This window comes from Epinephelus fuscoguttatus, linkage group LG10 (genome assembly GCF_011397635.1).
Source record: "Epinephelus fuscoguttatus linkage group LG10, E.fuscoguttatus.final_Chr_v1".
In the NCBI taxonomy this organism is placed as follows: domain Eukaryota; kingdom Metazoa; phylum Chordata; class Actinopteri; order Perciformes; family Serranidae; genus Epinephelus; species Epinephelus fuscoguttatus.
Window position 1 is genome coordinate 39280413 of NC_064761.1, and position 25517 is coordinate 39305929.

At 41.4% G+C, this 25517-nt stretch overlaps 1 protein-coding gene across 1 annotated transcript; it reads left to right on the plus strand.

Moving 5' to 3' along the window:
• Positions 1-4026: 4026 nt before the first annotated feature.
• Positions 4027-25517, plus strand: LOC125896064 (sex comb on midleg-like protein 2). Its single transcript, XM_049588388.1, has 15 exons — positions 4027-4158; positions 6493-6596; positions 7192-7266; positions 8938-9008; positions 10358-10592; positions 13486-13574; positions 13678-13921; positions 20269-20534; positions 20649-20742; positions 20842-21045; positions 21184-21345; positions 21500-21628; positions 22564-22785; positions 22873-23036; positions 23840-25517. The coding sequence occupies exons 2-15, from the start codon at positions 6575-6577 to the stop codon at positions 23963-23965; spliced, it is 2103 nt and encodes a 700-aa protein (XP_049444345.1). The 5' UTR covers positions 4027-4158; positions 6493-6574; the 3' UTR covers positions 23966-25517.

Here is a 25517-nt window from a genome sequence, read left to right on the forward strand (position 1 = left end):
TTTGTTCCAGTGCATTGTTCTGCTGGGAAACCTTTGGTTCTGGCATTCATGTGGATACCACCTGACATGTTCCACCCACTCAAACACCGTTGCAGACCAAGTACCCCCCCTCATGGCAACAGTACTCCCCAATGGCAGTGGCCCCCCAGCAGGATAAAGCACCATGCCACACTACACAAACTGTTTAGAAATGGCCTGTGGAGCATGACATAAAGCTCAAGGTGTCGACCTGGCTTCTAAATTTCCCAGGTCCCAATCTGCTCAAGGATTCTTGTGATGTGCCGGTACCCCAGATGTACCCCTAATCCAAGGTGGGGCCTCCTTGGATCGGACTTGGCTCTGACCTGTGGAGGCATGGACACAGGATCTCTGGGAGTGTCCTGCAGTGTCTGGCACCAGTGCGTTGGCAGCAGATCCATTTAGTCCAGTGGGTTGTGAGGTGGGTTAATGGCACGTGCCACAGATGCTCATTCAGATTGGGATCTGGGGAATTTGGAGGCCAGGCTGACAGTTTGAGGTCTTTGTCACATTCCTTGGGCCATTCCTGAGCCATGTTTGCAGTGTGGCATGGTGCATTATTCTGCTGGGGGGCCACTGCCATTGAGGAGTACTGTTGCCATGACGGGGGGGTACTTGGTCTGCAACAGTGTTTGAGTGGGTGGAACATGTCAGGTGGTATCCACATGAATGCCAGAACCAAAGGTTTCCCAGCAGAACATTGCATTGGAACAAAATAATCAAAGTTATTCACTTCACCTGTCAGTGGTTTGAATGTTCTGGCTGATCGGTGTATATACACCGAACAAAAATATAAACGCAGCACTTTTGTTTTTGCTCCCATTTTTCATGAGCTGAACTCAAAGATCTAAAACATTTTCTATACACACAAAAGACCATTTCCCTCAAATATTGTTAACAAATCTGTCTAAATCTGTGTTAGTGAGCACTTCTCCTTTGCCGAGATAATCCATCCCACCTCACAGGTGTGGCATATCAAGATGCTGATTAGACAGCATGAATATTGCACTAGTGTGCCTTAGGCTGGCCACAATAAAAGGCCACTCTAAAATGTGCAGTTTTATCACACCGCACACTGCAGGAATGTCCACCAGAGCTGTTGCCCGTAAATTGAACATTCATTTCTCTACCATAAGCCATCTCCAAAGGCGTTTTGGACAATTTGGCAGTAAATCCAAACGACCTCACTACTGCAGACCACATGTAACCACACCAGCCCAGGACCTTCACATCCAGCATGTTCACCTCCAAGATCGTCTGAGACCAGCCACCCGGACAGCTGCTGCAACAATTGGTTTGCATAACCAAAGAATTTCTGCACAAACTGTCAGAAACCATCTCAGGGAAGCTCATCTGCATGCTTGTCGTCCTCATCGGGGTCTCAACCTGACTGCAGTTCGTCGTTGTAACCGACTTGAGTCATTTGCTCACATTTGATGCTGCCTGGCACGTTGGAGAGGTGTTCTCTTCACGGATGAATCCCGATTTTCACTGTTCAGGGCAGATGGCAGACAGCGTGTGTGGCGTCGTGTGGGTGAGCGGTTTGCTGATGTCAACGTTGTGGATCGAGTGGCCCATGGTGGCGGTGGGGTTATGGTATGGGCAGGCGTATGTTATGGACAACGGACACAGGTGCATTTTATTGATGGCATTCTGAATGCACAGAGATACCATGACGAGATCCTGAGGCCCATTGTTGTGCCATTCATCCACGACCATCACCTCATGTTGCAGCATGATAATGCACGGCCCCATGTTGCAAGGATCTGTACACAATTCCTGGAAGCTGAAAACATCCCAGTTCTTGCATGGCCAGCATACTCACCGGACATGTCACCCATTGAGCATGTTTGGGATGCTCTGGATCGGCGTATACGACAGTGTGTTCCAGTTCCTGCCAATATCCAGCAACTTCGCGCAGCCATTGAAGAGGAGTGGACCAACATTCCACAGGCCACAATCAATAACCTGATCAACTCTATGCGAAGGAGATGTGTTGCACTGCGTGAGGCAAATGGTGGTCACACCAGATACTGACTGGTTTTCTGACCCCCCCAGACCCCCCCAATAAAGCAAAACTTAACATTTTAGAGTGGCCTTTTATTGTGGCCAGCCTAAGGCACACCTGTGCAATATTCATGCTGTCTAATCAGCATCTTGATATGCCACACCTGTGAGGTGGGATGGATTATCTCGGCAAAGGAGAAGTGCTCACTAACACAGATTTAGACAGATTTGTTGACAATATTTGAGGGAAATGGTCTTTTGTGTGTACAGAAATGTTTTAGATCTTTGAGTTCAGCTCCAAAAACAAAAGTGTTGCGTTTATATTTTTGTTCAGTGTATATTTATACATATATGTGTGTGCGTATATATATATATATATATATATATACACACACACATATGTGTGTGTGTGTGTGTGTGTGTGTGTGTGTGTGTGTGTGTGTGTGTGTGTGCAAAAATCTGCATCAAACTTCAGCTTTAGCGCTGAGACAGGAGACAACCCACTGATAATCAGGATGCTGACTGATTATAAAGGTTGGATCGACCGATAACTGGCCGTATAGTGACGTACTGTATTTCAGAGAACCAATGTGTTCCTAAACGCACAGCTAGAATAGCACTGGTCACCTCGACAAAGGGCTAAGATGTGTTATATACACACACACACACACACACACACACACACACACACACACACACACACACACACACATATATATATATTTCATTACTAATAACATTTTTAGCAAGGTAATTGTAATCTGTTACATTTATATGGATTTACAATACTTGTTTCATTTTTAATAGACCAATATTATAGTACATATATTTCAATATAAATATTTTTAAAATATTAAAATACAAATAATGATATACATGAAATATAAATTAAAAGTGTTTTATAAAATAATAAATCTGATCTAAATAGAAAAGTAACTAAATGTTATTACTGATGAATTTTGTAGTTGGTTGAGTTGGAGCTATTTTAAATTATTTTTCATACTATTTGGTAGTTTAATTCATGAAAATGCTTCATATTATAAATCTGACTGAAATCACAGAGGAAAGCTTCAAAATATATTTTCAGATTACAATAACTGTAAAGTAAAACAGATATTATGGCCGTGTTTGTCCCCATTACAGTCACTTTTATTGAACGTTACCTAAACGTTATTTCTGTAAGCTTCTTTTGGAGTTTCCCACATTAGCTGAAACCTGCTTCAATATTGGCACCTGGCGACTTTCGTTTGATATGATGAGAATAATCTAGATTTTAGAGGAAAAATGTGGGTGGGGGAAAACACACGAGTCTGAAACTGACATGGGACAATGACTCTGAGTCATGCTCTGCTGTTGTGATGACGTTACTTATTTAATCAACACCCTGTCCTGGTGCCACACAAAGAAATGCCCACCCAAAAAACTCCACTGTTTTTTTTTTATTAAGTCTGCGGTTTTTTTTTTTTAATTTATTTTTCCCCCCGATAATTCTACCCTGAATTCCCAAAATATTGAAATCAGTTTGTGATTTAATATTCAAACAGTTTTGTATTATTTTATTTAATAATTTAAATAGGTCACAGCCTATGTTTGTGTAATTACACACTCTAGTCTTTGTTATTTGGTAAATAAACGATGGTATTAATTATTTAATCGTATTTTTCTCCTTTACATTACTTTTTGAAATGGCAGCCTTTGTTCTCGAGTAGTTTAATCATCATCTGAGTTTCAGTGTCTTCACTGGAATTCAGATAACATGATTTTTTGATCCGTTTTGAGCCACAGCAGGAGACACATCAGAAAGACCTTGTAGAGAGCAGAGAAAGTCAAGATGGGTCACTCCTCTTACTTTCTGGAGTCCTAAATTACACACCGAGTATTACAGACGCTGATTGGTTGAAACAGTAAATCGTGGCCTGATTGGCTGGACGTGTGAGTACCATGAGAGTTAATTGGCCTCATGTTCTGCTCATCCAGCCCGTCTCACCGCTCTCCGTGTACGTGCTCCCAACACAATACTGTCTTTGGCATAAATTACATGCGTGTAACCAGCATACACTACATTCGTGAAAAAATGGCAGCTGACGATTAGGGAGACTTGTGTGGATCTTCACTCGGAAAAACACGGCACTTGTAAGTTTTTTCTTCAGACTAAATAATACGGAGTTTCAGGAGAACGTCAGACGAAGCTACACGACCCGGGTTATGTGTAATTCTCCTTGATAATATGGGAGAAACTGCTCTCAGAGGGTTAACGTTAACGCTAAGGTTAGCCAACCTAGTTATTAGCCAGCAGTGGTTGTCAACATTGGGCCCAGACTATCACCTGGAAGCGTATAACGTTTGTGTTACACATTAGCTACGGCGTCCCGGGAGCTAATATGCAGTACTTAAAATAAAATCGGTTTTCAGCGCTACGTTATATATAAAGTAAATAAACGTTTTAGCTATCTCGACATTTAGCTAGCTGTTCCTAGCTAAGTTAACATTTGATGTGAGGTGACATAAGCAGCCAGCTAACAGTTAACGTTGATAGGTAGGGTTAGCTACAGGAGGGGAGGAAAAACACTGGAAAGTGGGCAGATAACGTTAATTGGGTTTCGATATCAGGGGGAAATTTTTGTTAAGTTAACATGTAAGGTATTGTGACGTTAGCTACGAACCAAATTCATAAATGTGACGTTAATACGGCTAATAAAATGGTGACGTTAGCTTCATTATAACAGTAATAACGCTGTAAAATCGCTAATGCGACCGTTAATGTGACCGTTAATGTTGAGTTAGCCTGTTTTTACTGTTATCAGCCACTTGACTTTGACGACACGCAGTCCTGTCTTCTTAATTTGTCACCACAAGATGTGAGACGGCTATTTATATTGTCTCCTTACCTAACTACACTTATTTGTTCTTGTTTTCTTTTGTTCTTGTCTTGTTTTCAGTTTGTTGTCTTTGTCTTTGTTGTGTTTTATATATATATTTTTGTGTCCTGTTTTCCACTTGTTTGGTGAGTGTTTGGGACCCTCTGAAGAATGAGAAGACACATCTCAAGGGGTTTATCCTGACATAATTAATTTTTCACACCCTAACTCAGTGAAGCTAATTCATCAGTGTCTCCTTTATGAAGTTTGAAGGTGACATGCTGGGGGAAAGTGCACACTGCCTTCACAAAATCAAACACAGTGTCTGTCACATGGGTTGTCCCAGTACACCACAGGCCCGTCATTACTGTGATGAACTGAAAAAACCCACCCTGTCCCAGGTTTCCTGTCTCTGTGGGAGTGTCCATTACTGGAATACCTCACGTCTGTGCATGACAGAAGTTCTGATTTATTTTATTTACAGAAAGAAAAGTCAAATTTCCCTTTGCTAACAACAGCACCATGTAATTTTCCCCCTTGTGTTCCCTACAGGAGGTTATTTTCAGTGATACTTCTCTTTTTGCTCCAGACTAAATCAAATTATAGTTTGATTCAACACCACTATTGTTGGGTATTGTCAGATTATAAAAGCAATTTAAAGGCATCATCTTTAGCCCCTAAAAATTACATGATTTACTGCTGTTTTTATTAAATATTTAATTTACAAAGTGATAATAATTGAGAGATGAATTGTGAAAACAATCAATAGTTGCAGTCCTAGTATGCACTGTAACTAGGGATGTTCCCAGTGACTAATTTCACTGATGTTTCTCCGATTCACTCACTGATGTTTTAACATAAGTTTAAACCTTGACAGGTCGGCTAGTCTAAATGTAAGACCCAGAAAACAGTCAAAATTTAATCTCTAGGGTTAAACATTGTCCCAAAATATGTTGCGAAAATGATAAGAGTCATTTAAAACTGTTAATCACATTTTTCAGTAACCAAATTGTATTTTAAATGGCAGTGAAATATGTCTAACTTTGCACTGTGCATTATGAATATTGCACATCACATGACAACAACTCATAAAAGTTAAATATGGAAAACAATATTTTTTAGGAAAATAAATCTTAAGGAAACATGCCTGATTATTACAACAGCATTTTCACCGGGTGAATACATGAAATAGCAATAACGTAAAAAATAAGTTTAACTGACTCATATTTTTTGGTGCCACTACATAGGGCAGCAACATCTAATCATCTGCTCGACTAATCACTCAAATCCCGAACTCTAACTGCTTGAAACATAGCTCAGCCTGTTGATTCCCATTATACGGTTATGAAAATGGTACACTGACTATTTTAAAAGGGAGCCAGCTGGTGTCTGCGTGTTTCACTGCAAGCAGCTGCACCAATATACAAACACTGCTGATTTCTACCCAATTCCTCAAATGTCACATGCATTGAACATCAACACTCTTGTATTTGTTGTCAGGCTTGTGAATGATGTTGTAATTTTGATGCACCTGATATGAATGAACTAATGCTTGGAACTGTGTGTGCTGCGTTTCATATTAAATACTTTCTCCTATTTGTATTTTTAGAACAAAACTACACCGGCACAGAAGCATACCTGGTCACCATTGGTCGTTGTCGTGGAAGTGTCACCATTGGTCATCAGTCACCATGGGAAAAACTCCGCTAAAAGGCAAGGAGACGTCATTTGAACTTGTTTGATAAAGACTGTGTCCATGACTTTGAAAGTTGTTTTTTTCTTGAGAAGCGCTCTAATCAGGCGCATCAAGTGGAAACACCTGTGTGGGTACACAATGGGACTGTAGGGGCTTTGTGATGTGACAGCATACAGCTTCATTTGTGTCAGAATGACTGCAGGTTACTGAAAGTGTTTCAGAGCTGTTAATAAGATATTTTTTTGTGTCATCGGCTGTGATGACTGTCTCAATGCTTCAGAACAGTATTTCACAAATGGGTGCACATTTTAGTATTTTATTCAAATTTGACATTAACTCCCTCAGAAATCCATATTTAGCACAAGTTTTCAAGCTGTTATTCCTGACTTGTATTAAAGTACGCATGAGAAAAGTTATTACAAGGAAATTATCTATTTTCACATGAGAAAATGTTCAGAAATTGTTGGACAAAGTTAGAAACAGGAGCTTGACCTACCGGACATGATAAGATCTTTGGGAAGAGGGAGTTACACAGATAAATCCCTTGTCTGCATGTTATTTTTATTGTTCGTTATTTCTGTCCATTTAAATAAAAATTCTTGTCGTTTTTAGATCAGAAAGACGGCAAAAAAGAGAAACCAGGAAGAATGGTTCCACTAACAGGTACACCCCCTACAACAACTAAAGGTGAACTTTTTATTTGATACTGTGGTGGTGTTTGCCTTGATCTGTGAACACAAGAAGAGCTGTGTTAAGTGTTAAAGTTGTTGGAGGAGCCCTGTAGTTATTTTATGGCGTTACATTAACTTTTTTAAATTATATACCTTTGTTGTAGAGAACCTAATTCACTCTTTGAGTGTATACTTCACATATTACTAGCTTTGGCACTAGGGGTGTTGCGATACAGCGGTATTGTCGATTATCGTGATATTTAAAAAATGAAATATGGAATCATGTTATTAATACAGGTATGATTAATAATCCAGCCCCTCTTTAATCATTTTCATGTCTTTCCATTCTCTCTTTGTCTGATATTTGATATTATGCCAGCCCGATTTAGCACAAAAACAGACTTTCTAAAAAGCTCAGACTAGTGCTGCACGATTAATCTAATCGCAATCGCAATCGCGATGTCAGGCTGTGTGATTACGTAACCGCATAAAAGGCTGCGATTTAATGTAGGCTAAGTAAATGTTAACGTGTGTGCCTGTGAACATGACCAACACAGACGCTGAAGAAGAGCATGAGCACGACCATGAACAGGCTGAGTTGGTGGCGGAAAAAATGTCTGTTACATGGCGATACTTTGGATTCAGGTACGGTGACGTTGAACAGAAAGACGTGCTGTGTAAGTGTAAAAGTTAAAGTCACCACGTCCCGCGGCAACACTACCAATCTATATCAGCACTCGAGAAGGGACGTGGCGACTTTAACTTTTAAACTTTTACACAGCACATCTTTCTGTCCAACGTTGCCGTACCTGAAAGACGTGCTGTGTAAAAGTTTAGAAGTTAAAGTCGCCACGTCCCGCGGCAACACGACCAATCTATATCAACACTTGAGATAGCACAGGGAAAAGTAGGAAGAGTGCATGCGAAAGAAAGCCGAGCCGTGTAACGTTAAAGACAAAGCAACAACTGAAAGACACCAGAGCCTCATAAAACAACATCCAAGCACAGTTAAGCAAACATTTGTAAGTGTCACAGGGAAATCATGGACTCCATAACAAATGAAAAATTGAGCAGTTTTGCTCAGTTTCGGCCCACTTGACATGCTGCTGTGTTGTGCTATGACGCTGAAATTTGTCATTTACGTGACAACACCTGAATGCAACACAGGCTCGCTCCGCTGTGTGTACAGTTCTGTGCTGCGCTGCTGTGTGAGCAGCGTGTTTGACTGTGCTCAGTCTGTTGATGGTCATTGACTCACTGTCTGTCCATAACAATAACTATGTCAGGTCAGTGCCCCCCTAATATAATGTAGGGGAAACACTGAATCAAGCAAAAAGACTCATGATACTATTTATTTATTACATTTTATTGTAATTACATTGTAATCGCAATCGCGTTATTGTCCACCATAATCGCAATCGCACATTTTTTCCAAATCGTGCAGCACTAGCTCAGACATGTTATTGAGATCTATCCTCATCCTGAGCCTGAGGTTTGGAAAGGGACAAGAACTTTGGTTCTCTAATAGTATAACCTCCAAATTCAGGTCATAGCTAGCAGGTGATATTGTGATGTTTTGCTCAAGCATTTACTGGGTTCTTTTATCTGTAAGCTTTTGTAAATAGTTTGAAATAGGCTGCATTTAACAGCATTTGGTGCAGTCAAAATATTCTCTTATTTTGTTCAGACGCTTTCAGCTGGGATGACTACCTGAAAGAAACGTCTTCTACACCAGCTCCACCGGGATGTTTTCGTCAGGTACGTCCTCCTGGATTTCTAAACTGTTTTATATTTATCATGGCCAGCTGCATGAAGACAAACCTAATCTTAGACTTAAATTTAAGAATTTGCATAACTGTAGACTTGGATAAAACTATCGTTTAAACAAATCAAAATACCAGTACCGTTAAAGTGAGACAGATATGAACAGAGCACTTCATTTGATAGCCTGTTCTTTCTCCTCATTCGATACCCATCATGTGAATGGAAGCATTCAGTTGTATAAAATGTCACCAGATGCCACAGGCATGTAGCGTAGCCATACATCACAGATTTATGGGCTGTAGCTGCTGCAGTTGTGGAACAGTCCCACGTTACATTAAATTGAGGAATGTTTGCTGTGATTGGCTGAGAGCGAAACCATACAAATAGTTGTTTTTCCCTAGATCTGGGTACAAACGGATCTGACACAGGCATCATTTGACTTATTACTTGATACTGGGTTATTTTGGTCAATACCTTTAAGGTATGGAGTACCGATACCCAGCCCGAGATAAAGCAGTGCCTATCTGTTTATCTCTCTGTTTGTTTGTTTTTCTTCTGAAAGGTCTGCTTTGCACAGCCAGATTTATAGTCCAAACTGAAACTGGTTGTTCTGTCATCACTGTTGACAAATCTGAGAAGCTTTAAGTTGACAGCTTAAAGTCTGTCCTGTAAGACTTTACTGGGGCAACAACAGTTCTGTAAAGCCCAGCTCAGACCACGGACTCACGATGAGACAACTTGAAACAGGCAACTGCTTGCAATGTGCTGCTCAGCAACGTTCTAAAAACCTGCCGATTCACACCAATGCAACTAGATGAGATGGTGTATCATCTCTATGTAACAACTCTCTGTAAGTCTGTTCTGATATGCAGCTTTTCAGGCTGATTTTGTGGTTGAATATAATTTGTAGCTTCTGATTTGACCAGCTGAGTTGTAGGTGACACCATCAGCCGGCTTGAGTCAAGCTCAGACCGGCTAGTTCACACCGCTGCAACTTTTCTCTGCAATATTCTAAAATGGTTTAATCTTGTTGCGAATCTTTGGTCTGAACTGGGCTTAAAATGCTGCCAAAACTGGTTTTGTCCATCACTCAAATGTTTTATATTTACAACTTTGAATGCAACATTGCCCTCACAAGAGTATACCACCACAAAGAGGCATATAACTTATTTCTCCTGCACAGTTTGCATAACATTTAACCGAATGCTCTCACACATAGTAAACAGATTGATGACATTATCTAAACCAGGCTGGAGCAGTGAGTTGATTAAATAATGATTTGTGTGCAGTGTACTTAAGCAGTGTTTACAGTATGGGCACTTTCATTTCCCCAATGTGTGCAGGCTCGAGTCCCCCCCTCCAATGACTTCAAAGTGGGAATGAAGCTTGAAGCCCACGATCCACGTAACTCCACCTCAGTTTGTATCGCAACCGTGATGGGTTTAACCGGAGTTCGTCTGCGTCTCCGTCTGGATGGAAGTGACAACAGCAACGACTTCTGGAGGCTGGTAGACTCCTCTGATATCCAGCCAATTGGCACCTGTGAGAAGAATGGAGACATGCTGCAGCCACCACTGGGTAAGACAGTCGGGACAGATGGGAGAGAACCACGTTGTTGTTGTTCATTACAATCATTTCGAGACAGTTAAGGAAAAAGTCTTAATCTAGCTTTGCTCTTGTGTGATGAAGTGCCAGAACTTGTGCGACAAGTAAGAAAAAATGGTAGACTCGAAACTGAAATTAAAATAATTGTTAGACGATGCTGTAGAAAATGTTTCTCAGTCTGATGTGGAAGTGAAAGGAAGTTTCCCTGCAGACATCAGATATTATGATGATTTTTATTTGCATTCTTTGAAAGAACCTGAAGGTAACAAAGTTTAGAAATGTTTTGTTCATGTTGTTGTAATAAATCTTGAACTTAAAGTTGTATGTAGGTATAGATGTGTACAGAAATACTAATACTTCACCCGCGAAATGACTGTTTCATGAAGAAAACTGTTTTTCTCATGTCTCTACGGAGAATGAAAAATCCAAAAACTGAGAAAATTCTTGATGAGCTAAATCTAAACATTTGTTTACAAACTCTCACACAACTCGTTCACAGTATAATCCAAGTCTCATTTATCCAGCTGTATGATCAGATGTTTTGATGTAGTTTTACTGGTGTTAAATGTGGACCTCTATGACTTAAATTCAAGAATTTTCTCCATTATTGGATTATTTGTTCACCGTAGAGGCATGCAAGAAAAACAGTTCTCTCCATGAATTCAACATAACACAGGGTGAGAATGATCTACATATGGTCATTTGGAGTACATGGTATTCCTTTAAACTGTCCCACAGCTGAAATTCATTCAGTTTGACTTTGGTAGAGTTAATAGAAATCTGAAAGGTAGGGGTGTAACGGTACACAAAAATCTCGGTTCAGTTCGTACCTCGGTACACACGGTTCAGTTTTTTTCGGTACAGTAATGAAAAAAATAGACAACTATTAAATATCTTTTACTTATTGGTAACCTTATTAAAACATACCACCACAGCAGTTAACTCTTTTTACACAATTTTTGAATGAAACAAATATATATAAAATCCTGCTTTTTCACATTGTTTGAATGAAAATAGAAATATAAAAGTGAAAATAAAATCCTGCTGTTTTTTTTAACACATTTTTTGAATGAAAAATATAAATATGCATTTTTGCTTAAACAGTTTTACTCAATTAAAATAAAAAGTATAGTGCAGCTGGTCAGCTTTAAAGCCTGCTCAGATTCAGTTTTACTAGGAACTTACTTAGCTTTCCCACTTTGTTAAAGTGCAGTAAACAAAACATGCTTATATCTAAAGTGCAGCTTAAACAATTTTACTCAACTCCAATGGCGTTGGTTATTTCTTTAGCGCGATGATCAGGGAAACGCTCTTTCTTTTTAAACGACGACGATATCGTAGTTTGCACCAGATTGCTTTTTCTAGTCGTGCCGGTTAACGTTCAAACTCGGGTGGTGTCGCTTTAGATGCATTAGCATGTTAGACGTGTTTCCAAGTACATACCCGACCGCTGTTCTGCAGTGTTGGCACACTGCTTTTGTCTTGTCAACTTGTTTATTTCCATCTTCATATTTTACCCTGAAACCAAAGTGTCCCCAAACGGAGGACTGTTTGTGGGTGGGTCTTCAGGTTCGTCAGGCTCACTTGCCATGTTGTCAAAATGCGAGAATGCGCTGCACAAAGTGAAAGCGGAGATTGACGGTCGGACTCGGTCCGTCACTCAGTTATTTCCGTCGGGGAACTAGATATTTTAAATGGTTCGGCTTGCAAAAACGGAATTAAAATAAAACAAAATAAAATAAAATAATATCCTGCGCGGCGGCACGGTGATGTGGTGGTTAGCACTCTCGCCTCACAGCAAGAGGGTTGCCGGTTCGATCCCGGGCGTGGGAGCCCCTCTGTGTGGAGTTTGCATGTTCTCCCCGTGTCAGCGTGGGTTCTCTCCGGGCACTCCGGCTTCCTCCCACAGTCCAAAGACATGCAGATTGGGGACTAGGTTACTTGATAACTCTAAATTGTCCGTAGGTGTGAATGTGAGCGTGAATAGTTGTTTGTCTCTATGTGTCAGCCCTGCGATAGTCTGGCGACCTGTCCAGGGTGTACCCTGCCTCTCGCCCAATGTAGCTGGGATAGGCTCCAGCCCCCCCGCGACCCTCAAGAGGATGAAGCGGTTAGAAGATGAATGAATGAATATCCTGTGCCCAATAATTCGGTACAGGGTCGTGCCGAACCGAAAGTCGCGTACCGAACGGTTCGACACAAATACATGTACCGTTACGGCCCTACTGAAAAGTTAAAGATAATGATAAAAGACAGTGGTCTCTAGGTCAAGAAAAACACCTTGCAGGTTTCTGGACTGATATCCAAGGCTGGCTGGGGCCTCTCAACATCTCTTATGAACTAACACCTTTATATATTTCATTAGGCGTCCTGGATGAAAACTGTCCCCAGCTAATAAATATAATGATTCTGTTGGGTCAAATATTTTTATTTGAAGCTCAATCAAGAAAAAAAAATGAATTTAAGTTTCCTGAAAAATACAGTGCAATGTTGATTTGTTATGGCAAAAAATATTGCTATAAACCATTGATAAGTTGCACAACATGACATAAAATGGGAGAAAATTTCCTCCAGTGAAAAGTAGAACTATAAAGAGTTACAATTACACTCTACCTGTCACATAAATAGAATTTATTTATTTGTTTTGTTTTTTTGCTAGTACTAATAACTTAATCATTTGAATTACTGATTTGATCCCACTAACTTTTATATGTCTCTTCTTTTATCCACTTTGGTCTGTATAAGTCTAACTTTTGCGAGAATAACACCTGAAAGAAAAGGATAGCAACACAAGCACAAGGTGTGTGAATAAGGTATGAATTCTCTTATTTGACATTTGTTTCTAATATTCAAATTCCCCCCTCAGGATTTCGGATGAACGCCTCCTCGTGGCCCATGTTTCTGTTGAGAACCCTAAATGGAGCCGAGATGGCGCCGAGCACAGCCTTTAAAAAGGTTTGTGATGCTTCAAAAGGCTTTCAAAACATTTGTCGCACAAAAAGTGTCCCACCATCTTATTGGTTTGCATTTTTAATGAGAATGTTGCTCTCATTTTCAGGAGCCTCCTCGGCCCTCCCAGAACAACTTTAAGCCAGGCATGAAGCTGGAGGCTGTGGACAAGAAGAACCCTTACCTCATCTGCCCTGCCACCATCGGGGAAGTGAAGGGCGATGAGGTCTTCATCATGTTCGACGGGTGGCGGGGTGCCTTTGATTACTGGTGCAAGTTTGACTCCCGGGACATCTTCCCTGTGGGCTGGTGCTCCCTCACTAAGCACAGCCTCCAGCCACCAGGCAACAGTGGTAAGTGTCGCCCTCTAGGTGGCAGCAAGTCTGCACACACAGTGAGACATGAAGCAGATGCTGTTGTTTGTAATCAATATTTCCTTTATGCACATTTAGTTGCGGTGTTTCCCCCACACAGTTGGTAAATGACACCCACAGCCAGAATAATATAAACACAGTTATCATGAATCATCTGGTCTTGTTTCTTAGTCTGGCAGAGTTAAATATACACAGTCTAATCTTTAGCAGGTGCTGGACACACAGGAAAAGCAAGCTTGAACTCTGCCTCATTATCTATGTGCGATCTAATAACACCATACTTACACATCTGCCAGAGGAGGTCTAATAGCTTGTTTGCAATCATGTGACTATTATTACGCACAAAATTCAGATGGAGGGCAGGAAGTAATAAATCCATACACTGTGTGAACTGGATATAGAGACACGTGAGTATAGAAAAGGGTTGGACAAACCTGCAGATAGCTGGTATCGTCAGAGATTGTAAACTTTTGTTGGAATTGATCCATACAAAGTTAAGAGAAGTCATTTTTCCCACAACTTGACTGATTTGTGGACCTGAACGTTGTTACAAATGACCTCATCCTCCAGACCTTCTAACACGACTAACGTTACATGGTGAGACGATGAAACTGTACACGAGTTAAGTGAACTGTCACTATTTTGTGTGTGGTTGGATCCAAGACTGAAACGACTAATGTCTTAGTTTGGCCAGCTGAGTAAATATGTTTGAGTAAAACTGTCTTTTATATTTCAACTCTGTGCGTGGATGCACTGCTGTCAGGCCAATGTTACAAACTTTGGCTGCTATTTTCTACCTGCTAGGCCAGCCATTCACATTATCAAAAATCTGGGTCGTTGTCACAGCATGTAGTAATTGACCTTTTGCTAAGCCTCGCCCTTTTGTGATGGTCTGACAAGCTGTCGCAGTAAGCATGGAGCCCACACTGTAACTAACTGCAACTCATATTTTTGGAGAAATGAAACGGTGATTCCAGAGAGAAGCAGACAGAGGGGTCTACAGTCTGTGTTTGAAGGATATATCCAGGATGTCAAACTGACTCAGCAGCAACAACAGGTTAAAAAGACAAAGATAGTTAGAAGCTAAAGCCGAACTATAGGCTACAGATCACAGTGTAAAAGTGAACCACCACATCACTGCTGATCGCCACACAAGACAATGAATATAAAGGGAAACTTTGCTGATATTGAACCAGCTGTGTGGCATCACAGTGTGTGCAGAAGAAACGTTTTTCACCCCTGTGGAGCTGCCAGCACCTGGACCTCCATGCCACAGGGAGGTCGGAGGAAGTCAAACAACGTTCATCTGCGCACACTGCGATGACATACAGCTGGTTCAATATCAGCAAAGTTTCCCTGCTTCCCTTCACTGGTTCCTGTACAGCAGGGTCGGTCTTTGTTCCACTGTTACAATCATTAAAAAGCAAAAGCAGCATGTGTATACATTCAGTAGGCTATATCTTCAGTAGCTAGCTAGCTAACCCTACACTCCTCAGGGTTTGCTCCAAATCCACAAAACCAGCCTGAAAATAAAGGAAATCTGAAACGATGGAGCACAGCTGTGTTGTTGTCGGACCCTAGTCTGAGCCGGCCCAATGCTACGTTATGATTGGCCAGTCTGTGTGTGGGGGCGGGACTTAGCGAAGGGTCAGTTGCATCCAACATGAGGCATGTTAAACACAATGCTTTAATGTTAATGTTTTACATCAGTTGACTCTGCTCCTCTAGACTGAAGACAGAGGTTTTTGGTCCACATCTGCCCCTGTTACTCAGTGAGGTTTTTTTTTTAAATTTCTCCCCTTAATGTCCTACTATTTTCGGGAGGTAAATTGGCCTGTTTTTTCCCAATTTTAGCAATTGGAACAGCCGTCAACAGCATAAATCATAGGCCATGTGCAGTGCTGGTAGTCTTTGCCTCCAGTTGTCTGCTCTCCATCTGGACAGCGCACTGATGTATGACGTCATATGCAAAGAAGCAATGGAAATGTTTCTGAATCTGAAGGGCATAAACACAGATTCACAGTGAATGAATAACGATGTGGTCGGGGTTTCAGAGACTGTACAGAGGGTTGTGACGATTCTGCAGCTGTGTTGGTAGTTGTTCAAGTGACAGCATCTTTACATTTTAACTACACTTTCAGTAAACTTTTAATGATGCTGTATTAAAATTAACATTTGTCGTTGAATCAAGAAAAATCAGTCGAGCCCACCCTTCCTCAGAAACTGTCCTGGTTGAGTAAAACTTTTCTAAGCTCTTTTCCATGTTGTGTATTTTCACACACAACATGGGTTTCCTTTCTCCAGTGCTCCTGAGTTCCCACAGTGGCTGCACTTTAAAGAAAGTTTGGTTGCTTAGTAACAAGTTAAATGTGGTGCCTTAATCATGGTCCTCTTGATAAACTGGGGCTACATTCAAAAGCGGGAGTGTCACCAGCACTGAGCCAGCAGTCGCAGGAGACACACTGTGTATTGCATGTGAAACTCTGCAGATAGACTGTGGAGTCCTGTCAGTGTGGTTGTGTCTCACGGTGTTTCAGTGAGGCTTGGGTGGGGAGGTCGAAACAGGCAGAATAACAAGTTAGAGGAGAGAGATTAAGGAGGGGGATTGATGTTCTCTACATCATACCTGTTTACATGGAAAAATGTGTTTACACAAAAGCTGCTCAGTCAAGTCTCGGACTTTTGCTCAGCCATGTTTGTGTGAAGACTGGATGGAGATTATGAACGACAAAACACACGAGAAACTTACAAACAGCTGTGAGAGTAATGGTAAACATGGGTCACGGTTCGTTGCAAGTTTGATACAGCTGAAAAACAAATGTATAGGCATATGTTCCTTTTCATTACTTTGTACAGACAACAGTGCACGTATCAAAAACAGACAAATTAATCTTGCCAGAGACTGAGGTAACATTTTGATCACTGGCAACTTTGGTTAACGATTTTCATTCCAAAAATAAGGAACATTTGAAACACTTCTGAATTACCCTGAACAAACACTTTTCCAAAAGGCAACAGGTCAAATTTATCATCCTAGTAGGGGTGTAACAATAAACGTATTTGTATTGAACCGTTCGGTACAAGGCTTTAATTATGGTACACTGTACAAATTGAACAATACGTTGAACCTATCCCATTAGATTTGACAAATTAAATATATAGTTTAAATTGTGTTAAATATGATGTTCTCAGTTCAAGAAGACAGCCTACAGGATGTAACAGGCAACATGCTGTCTGCTCTCCCACCTACATATCAAACCATTCAACACCAGTGAGACACACTGGGAGGCAGCTACGCTAAGCAAGCTTGTTGTTCAATGGTTAGTATCGCCATTACCAGAGCAGAAATAACCCCGACAACCTACAGGTCCCGTGTTTGGAGCCACTTAGGTTTTGCTGTGAATTATGAGGACGATGGTGAGAGAGTGGTGGATAAAAAAAACAGCGGTATGTTGCGTCTGCTAAATGACGTTAGGTTACATCAGTCAGATGTGTCATCTCACTTACACCGACGTCACCCCCAATGTGGAACTAGATGAAAACAAGAAGCAACAAAAGCTACAAGATAAACATTTCAGCCGTACCATAATTCCTGCTTTGTACAAAAAAACAAAATTATGTTAGTTTTATTACATTTAAAAATGTGAAAAAACAAGGACATTCCTCTGGCATTTCAGAAACAGGGGTGTTTCCTTTGTTTGTGTCTGCGATTAACTACACAACTCTACATTTTATATTTTATAAAGACCTGTTTTTATTTTATATGCTGCCAAGAAGACACCCCAGAAGATGGATCACTCCAGTATAGCTCCATCATTGTTCAGAGTCAAAAAAGATCACACTTTATGGTGTTAGGTTTAATAAATAAATGAATTAAATGAACATTAAATGAAAAAATGTTAAATCAAGGAAATTTATCGAAAACGTCACCAATGTGTTGTATCAAACTTCATGAACCATTACACCCCCACATCCCAGTGATGGGAACATCTGGGTGATGCCATTACACGTGTATTAGCATGTACATTCACTTCCCCTACAATGGTGGACACACACCGCCTTGTCTTGCACACAACTCTCCTCATTGCTATTGTAGCTGACTGGGAACTTGCTGGCGAGTCTTCTAGTTCACTGGCCATAGTGTGACTGACTCGCGTGCCACTCAACTTGTTGTACTAACCTCAGGGCATGTTGCTAACGGCACATGGCTAAATGTGTCCAGACAAAACTTGTGCTTGTGAACCTCAAGTTCCACATGCAGCAATTTACATACCATGTATTCTGCATGACCTCCATACCATGACAGTTAAGTATGAATACACGAACATGACAAGTCTACAAAAGGCTGCTGTTTTTTAAATGTACTTGTACCTGCTCATGTAAGGTTCAGCAGGGATATGAAAAGAACACACACTCTTTGCCTATCACCCCTGTCTCTCTACTCCCCCGCCATCTAATCCTGATCGGTCTGCCTTCTCCGACTCCTCCGTCAGCGTGGGCTTTGTTTTGAGCTTATGCTGCATTTTAGAGGTCAATTTAATATTTGAGTCACTGAGCGTGGGAACTGTCAGGGAATCAGTACATACAGAAACACAAAATATTTACTACCTGAGTAAATGTTGCTGTTGCTTTGTGTGGGTATGTTTTGGCACAAATGTTTTCCCTTTCAGCACGTCAGTGTGAGTTACGCTTTTACTCTGTCTCTGCTCTCGGCCATAGGCACTGCTGTTATATATAGAGACACTCAGCATTCACAGTACACAGTACAAAAAGCTGAAACGGAAACGGTGATTCCTCTGAAGTCTGGGGATGTTATGTGCGTTGAAGACTTGCCTTTGATACTGTTCTGTATGATTTATGTAGTTTGATATGTCTTTGCTGCAGATGTGTGATATCTTAATCTTTGAAATTATATACATTTACAAAGCTAAATTTTGTGTATAAAGGAGGAAAATGAGAAATAAAGCACATTATTTTTTTGCTAGCCCATCAGCTAGCCTGTAAAATTTCCAGAATAGTTTTCTGGAATGTTAATTAGCCAGCAGAAAATGCATTGGATATATTTATAAGTGTTGTTGTCATTCTTTACAAATTAGGGACAGGATTATATGAAGGCATAGCAATAGCCAGTGCAATAGGCTTTGCTACTAATTAGCTGGTGTTATAATATGGATTAATACTACTTATGAAGTTAATAACCATCAGATAAATGCATAGTCATGCCAGATAGTAGACTAATTGGAAGAGTATAACATGAATTGGAGCACGTCCCCTGTCATTTCCAGTCATGTCATGCCCCTGTCCAAACCCAGATTGGCACCAGAGCGTCCCCCCACGCAGCCAACAGCAGCACAGTGATTGCGCTGTGGTGGTCACTGGGTCAAGAGACAAAATTTGTCTCTGTAATTAGCCAGGAGAGACTCTTCAGTGAAGCTGCAAACTATTCTTCATTATAATCCTCCCTCTTGTGACATGTCTTCGTAGTCCGTCCAAAATCTGTGGAGCCAACAGGCCACCGTAAATGTAGTAACAAAACTACATTTCTTTCTCTTTTTATATCATGTTAGGTTTACCTAGTAGTGTTTGGTCATACACCAAGTGCACACCAACTATACTATTTGCCCACTGCCCACACCGCTGTTGCTTTTTTTAAATAAAAGAACTTTAACCCATTAAGTCAATTGTTGCGTATCATCACCCACTGTCATTTGTACAGTTTGTACAATACTAAGCATATTATCAATACTTTGTCAAAGGATGGACGCTACAGTTATAAACTGAAGTGCTTGTTGTAAAGAGTAGCAGGGGTCAGATTTCACCTCTCTTGACAGATAAGACAGTGTTGGAGTATTTGGTGTCAGTAAAAAACAAAAGTGCCTGTTGTTGTGGGGTTTTTTTTTGTCAAAAATAATAACCTAATTTTCTGAGCATTCGTTTTGTTCACAGTGAGGGTAAAATCTAAAGAGATCTAAAGATCTAATGTTAACAATGAGAATACTGTTGTAAAATTTCTGGTAAAATCGGAAACACTGATTTTATCACAAGTTAACTAACCGCTGGCGTCACTATGGCATCCTCAATTAACCTGTGACTCAAACCTGTCATATTCAGTACTCACACATTCAACCAGGTACTTATATTACTCTCTACTGTGTTTCCTTGAACTCTGTGCAACTATAGTTTCCACTCATGTAGCATCTCCATTAGCTGTCTGTACCTGCAGCAGACTCATACACGAAGATTGTTTTTGCCTTCTAGTGTGGTAGCTCAGTTTCTATTATCATCTCCATCCATATCAACTGCTCTGTTTCATGCTTTCATTACAGTTACCCTTCCAAAGAACCTGCAGATTCTCCCGGCGTCTCCCTCCAAGCCCAGCAGGCGCTCCATGCAGTCCCCGTACAGACTACCCAACCCTCTGCCCCCTTTGCCTGTCAGGAAGGGGGTAAGAGGTCGTCGGCCCAAGAGTGAGACCATCGCTCTGCTCAAAGCTGTAGCAGAAGCAGCTGCTGCCCAAAACGGAACAGTACCTGAGAACACACAGCTCGTACCCCGGCCCCACAAGAAGAGAGGCCCCAAGCCTGGAAGCAAGGTGAGACCCTGCTGAACACAGTTAGACTGAGATATTTAAACATCAGGGGAAGACTTTTTACTGCCACATTACTCACGTTTAAGTGCGTCTGTAAATTAATGTGTATTTTTTCAGAGGAAGTCCAAGATTCTCCAAAACCCAGCACAGCTGCCCAGCATCCAGGTTCCACAGGAGAGCCCTCCCAGCCTCAACTCTGTGGTATCAACAGGTACGGATTAATGTTCGTTAGCTTCCTATAATTAGCTATTGAATGAAAGCTATCATTAGAACATCTCATTTGCTCACTGTGTGTCTTATGTTGTTCCAGTGTGTGTCTATGTGAACAAGCATGGAAACTGTGGTCCCCACCTGGACAGGAAGCAGATGCAGCATCTGCCAGACCACTTTGGCCCAGGGCCAGTGAACGCTGTGCTCCAGCAGGTGGTCCAGTCATGTATAGACTGTGCATACCAGCCTAAAGTCCTGCTCAGTGCTCTGCAGACTCACTCAGGAGGAGGGGAGGTGGTCAGAGGTAAACACACACAGACAACTTGACAACATGAAATAATAACTGAAGTAGTAGAATGATTGGTTTATTAGATGGCTGCACAAACAGGCGGACTTTTTTTGTGACAGAAAGACCAATAAATCATGTTGTCCTTCATCCCAGTGAGAACAGATGGTGGAGTTCGTGTAGTCAAACTACCGTCAGCCTCCAGTGCTTCCTTTGTGCTGCGGTTCTTGGAGACGATGTGTCGTCACCTGCAATGTGACAACCTGTTCAGCAGCCAGCCGTTCAGCCACTACACTGCTTATGACAGGACCAAGTCAGGTAAACAATGCATTCAGGGAACATCACTTCCTCTGTCAGGGGGAAAGCCTCTTGTCAGATCATAGTTCTTAAGAGAAACTAAAACTGAGACAAAAACAGGCGGTAACTTTGTCAATTGTTAGTCATACAGTCCGTCTTTGTTTGTGTGTTACAGTGAAAGAGGAGGCGTTGGATGCTCCATCTCTGGCTCGGGGGAGTAAACGGAGTCTCTCTGGAGTCTCCCCACCGTATGCAGCCCCTCTGTCACCTAAACATTTACGTACAGAAGCTCACCCTTCAGAAGGTACAGCTCAATTTGCAGATGTTTTAAACCTGTAATATTCTTTATACTGATATAGCATACTATAGCAGACTTTCATGACCACCGTAAGTATGTTCCTACGCATGAAGGCAAAGCATTGGAAACCACCACTGAATTTTTTCTTCCTGAACTTAAATGTTGTCTCCAGCCTTTTTTACACAGCAATTCCGTGATACTGCCATAACAACCCGTCATTACGGCACCTTTTCTTTTTTACAACATTAAGAAAGCAAAACAGGCGTGTCTGGTGTGACATTCAACTCAGCTCTGTCGACGTCTAGTGTGACATAACATACACATCAGGCAGCGCTTCCTACACAATAACATGCCAATGACAATCATTTACCATCTCTCTTATGGCAGTTGATCTTTTCCTCTGCTAGGAGGTTAGCAGCTTCTTTTCAGGTTGTCTGTCCATCCAGCCTATCCTTGTGAAGGCAAAATGTGTGTGAAGCATCTATGTTTTCGCAGACATGGATGTAAACTGTAAGAGAAACTTGACTGGTGCATGGAGGCATGCAACTGGATGCCTCCATAATTCTAGTTGATTGCTGTTCTTCTTTGAGTTAGCTGCTAACTGCTTCTAGCTGCTTTCTAAATCTCCTTGTGGTGGGTCGCACACATAACGTCCTCGAAACGTCACACCTGTTTTGTCCTGGTGGCTCACACTTTTTACACAGACGTTGATTCGGAGTTGTTACTACCTTTGCTACCAGCTTCAAGGCAAGACAACAATGCCGTTGGTATCTTTTATACAGAACACCAAGGTGGAAAAACGGTGCAACATTCCTCCCTTGAGCAGGCAGTGTAAAAGAGGCTTATGTTAGTGTTTTTTTCAGGGCCACATTCACTGACAGTGTGTTATAGAAGCTTTAAAGAATGACACTTGAATGTCAGTTGTGTTTTTCTCTCTCCAGCAGAGACTCTGCCCCATGAAGAGAATGGCCTAATAAAGGAGCAGCGCTACATGGACTCAGCCTCCAACTCCATGAACCCTCGACCCCAAACAGTGCGCAGTACCTCTGAGTACCACTCTCAGGCCAGCAGCCTCTACCATCCCGGCAACGGTACAGCCATGCGCCGCCACTCCTCCAACCCCGCAGAGCTCAGCTCCTCACAGCCTCTCAGACGAGTAGAAGGTACAGTAACAATCTGTGGAGGTGCACATTGGTAAATGATTACTTCTGCTGCCTCACATGCTCAGTGTGTCTTTTCTGCTTTGGTAGCAGCCAGCTCCACCACAGGTCCTGAAGCACTGGGGTCTGAGCGGGAGAGTCAGCAGCTGCCCAGTAAAAACCCCTCCTCCTGGTCCATTGAAGAGGTGATGCAGTTTGTGAGGGATGCTGACCCCACAGCGTTAGCTCCACATGCTGAACTGTTCAGAAAACATGTAAGTTCACTTTAACTATTAAAAAAATGGAACAGTGCCATGCTGCTCTTTGTGTCGAAGGTTCAGGCTCCAGGATTTAGGGGATATATTGACCAAAATGGAATATAATAAAAGTATGTATTCCTAATGTGTCATCGCCTGAAAATAATAATTGTTGTGCTTTCGTTATCTGAGAATGAGCCGTTTATAACTGCAAAGGGAGTGGGTCCTCATCCATGGAGATCACCGTGTTGCTCCGCCGTGTTTCAGTAGTCCAGAATGGATAAACCAAACTGTGGCTCTGTATTTAGCAGCCCCTCTGCAATTAGAGCACCGGAAAAATATTTTTAAGTGAAACTGATTTATTCAGTGTTTTTACTGGAAACAGTCACCGGGTCCGATTGTTGTGTGGTTAATTCGGCTCCGATAAAAAACTCCTGAACGTCTGGATCTTAAGATATCAGAGAAGAAAGGTGGGCACACATTAGCAAGTGCCAGGCTAGCGGTCCGTCTCCAACATGCCGAACAGTGTTGCAAAAACACTGATTTTTACAGTAAAGCTGTTTTATTCAATGTTTTTACTGGTTTAAATCACAGAGTCTGTTTGTTTTGAGGAGGAAGAGACCTCTGTGGATAATTAGGCTTATGGTAAAAATCACTAAAACAATCAACACTAAAAGGAATTCTAACCACCAGAAGTAACAGCTAGTTGCAGTCTACAATTCTCACCACTAGATGCCACTAAATTCCCTGAATCTTACACACTGTTCCTTTAAGCTAAAAAGCATATAGAATATAATGAGTCTCATTCTCTGCTTCCACAGGAGATCGATGGAAAAGCTCTGATGCTGCTACGGAGCGACATGATCATGAAGTACATGGGTCTGAAACTGGGTCCTGCACTGAAGTTATGCCATCACATAGAGAGGCTGAAACAAGGCAAAGTGTAAGAGGAGCCAGGGAAGCCCTGTCCCTGCCAGACCCATGAGCAATAAGCCCTGAAGGAGCCAGCGCGTGGACACTGACTCATGGGGCATGCAGGGGCTACATGTTACTCTAGACTCCACCTCGAGGGACTGAACTGATGTTACAACTTCACCCCGATTTCCAGAGTGGAGAAAGTGTGCCGTGCATTGCTGACACATTACCTCATCCCCTCATCAGTGAACGAAAAGCTGTTCAAGTCTAACAAGACGCCATTTGACTTTATGAAATCCCAAAGGAAAAGAATCCCTGTAGTGTTTACATTGCATAGCACACGTGCACACGTGGACACGTTTTTTTACGGAGATGAAATCTTTTGATCCTGGTTTTGGATCCCCAAAGATGGAGAATGTTTCTTCTTATATAATGTTTTTATTCTTGTTGAATTTCCAGTTAATAAGGAAGGGTTGGTATACTGAAAAATCCATCAGATGTTCTTCCCCATGCTCAACGAGAGAATTTGGATGCTCTCTCGTCTGTGCTGTTGTATAGCCGTTCACACTTTTCACATGTATGCCTCAAGTATGGGTATATCCGCCTGCCTGAAGAATGCTAGTGTCAGTGCATTCCATTTTTTTTTTCACACAATGCTCAACAGACATTTTTCTTTGCTTGAACATTGTCAGTATCATGTAGGGATCATATTGTATTCTGACAGTTTTGATCACCTTTTCCACGAGCGTTCTGCAGGATCATCATCTGCTTTGTGGCATGACGTACTTTTGTGTCTTAGCGAGCCCTACGCTGCCTCTCACTGGTCTCCATGCAGTTCTAATCAAAACCATTTGTATCCCAAGCTCTGAGCCAGCTTAGAAGTTCTGGGTTTATCAATTTCAGTAGACAGATTGTTAAGGAAGACATTTCTAAGGGCTTTTTGTTTAGTTTTGACGTAATGTTTTTATCAGTCATAATCTTGTTAAGCTCGTTGGTCCGCCTGCGGCCTCAGTGTTGTCACTTTTGACCGTTACAATCACTGTTAGCAATGAAAACAGATATGTACAGTTTTATGGGTTTAACCATGAATATCAGCGACAGAATGTACATTTTGTAGAAACGTAATATTTTAAGGAAATCATATACATAAGTTAGAAATGTGAAGATAAAGGGGGATGGGGACGATGGTGAATATTTCACAGTGGGATTCCATTCTGCTTTTTAATACTTAACACAGCGCTTTTAGTTCAAATACTCCCAGTAATAGACTCTGCCTTGCTTTACCTATGACATTTCTCAGGTTTATGTGGTCTTTGTTAGTACAAGCTTTTGTAGCATACTGTTTATAATATACTTAACAGAATTTTCCTGTTATTCCCTTCCTCGATTTTGAACAGACTTGTGCCATATGATACTCAACACAGGATCTAAGTGCTGTTGATTTTCCTCTCTTGCATCTTCTTTAAACTACTTGAAAAATATGTGTTGCAAAAAGTCACTTGTCCATTATGTCACACCCGATAAACAATATGTGTTTATGATGTTGTGTATTTCCTTTTTATAAACCTACCAAAAACAAAAGGA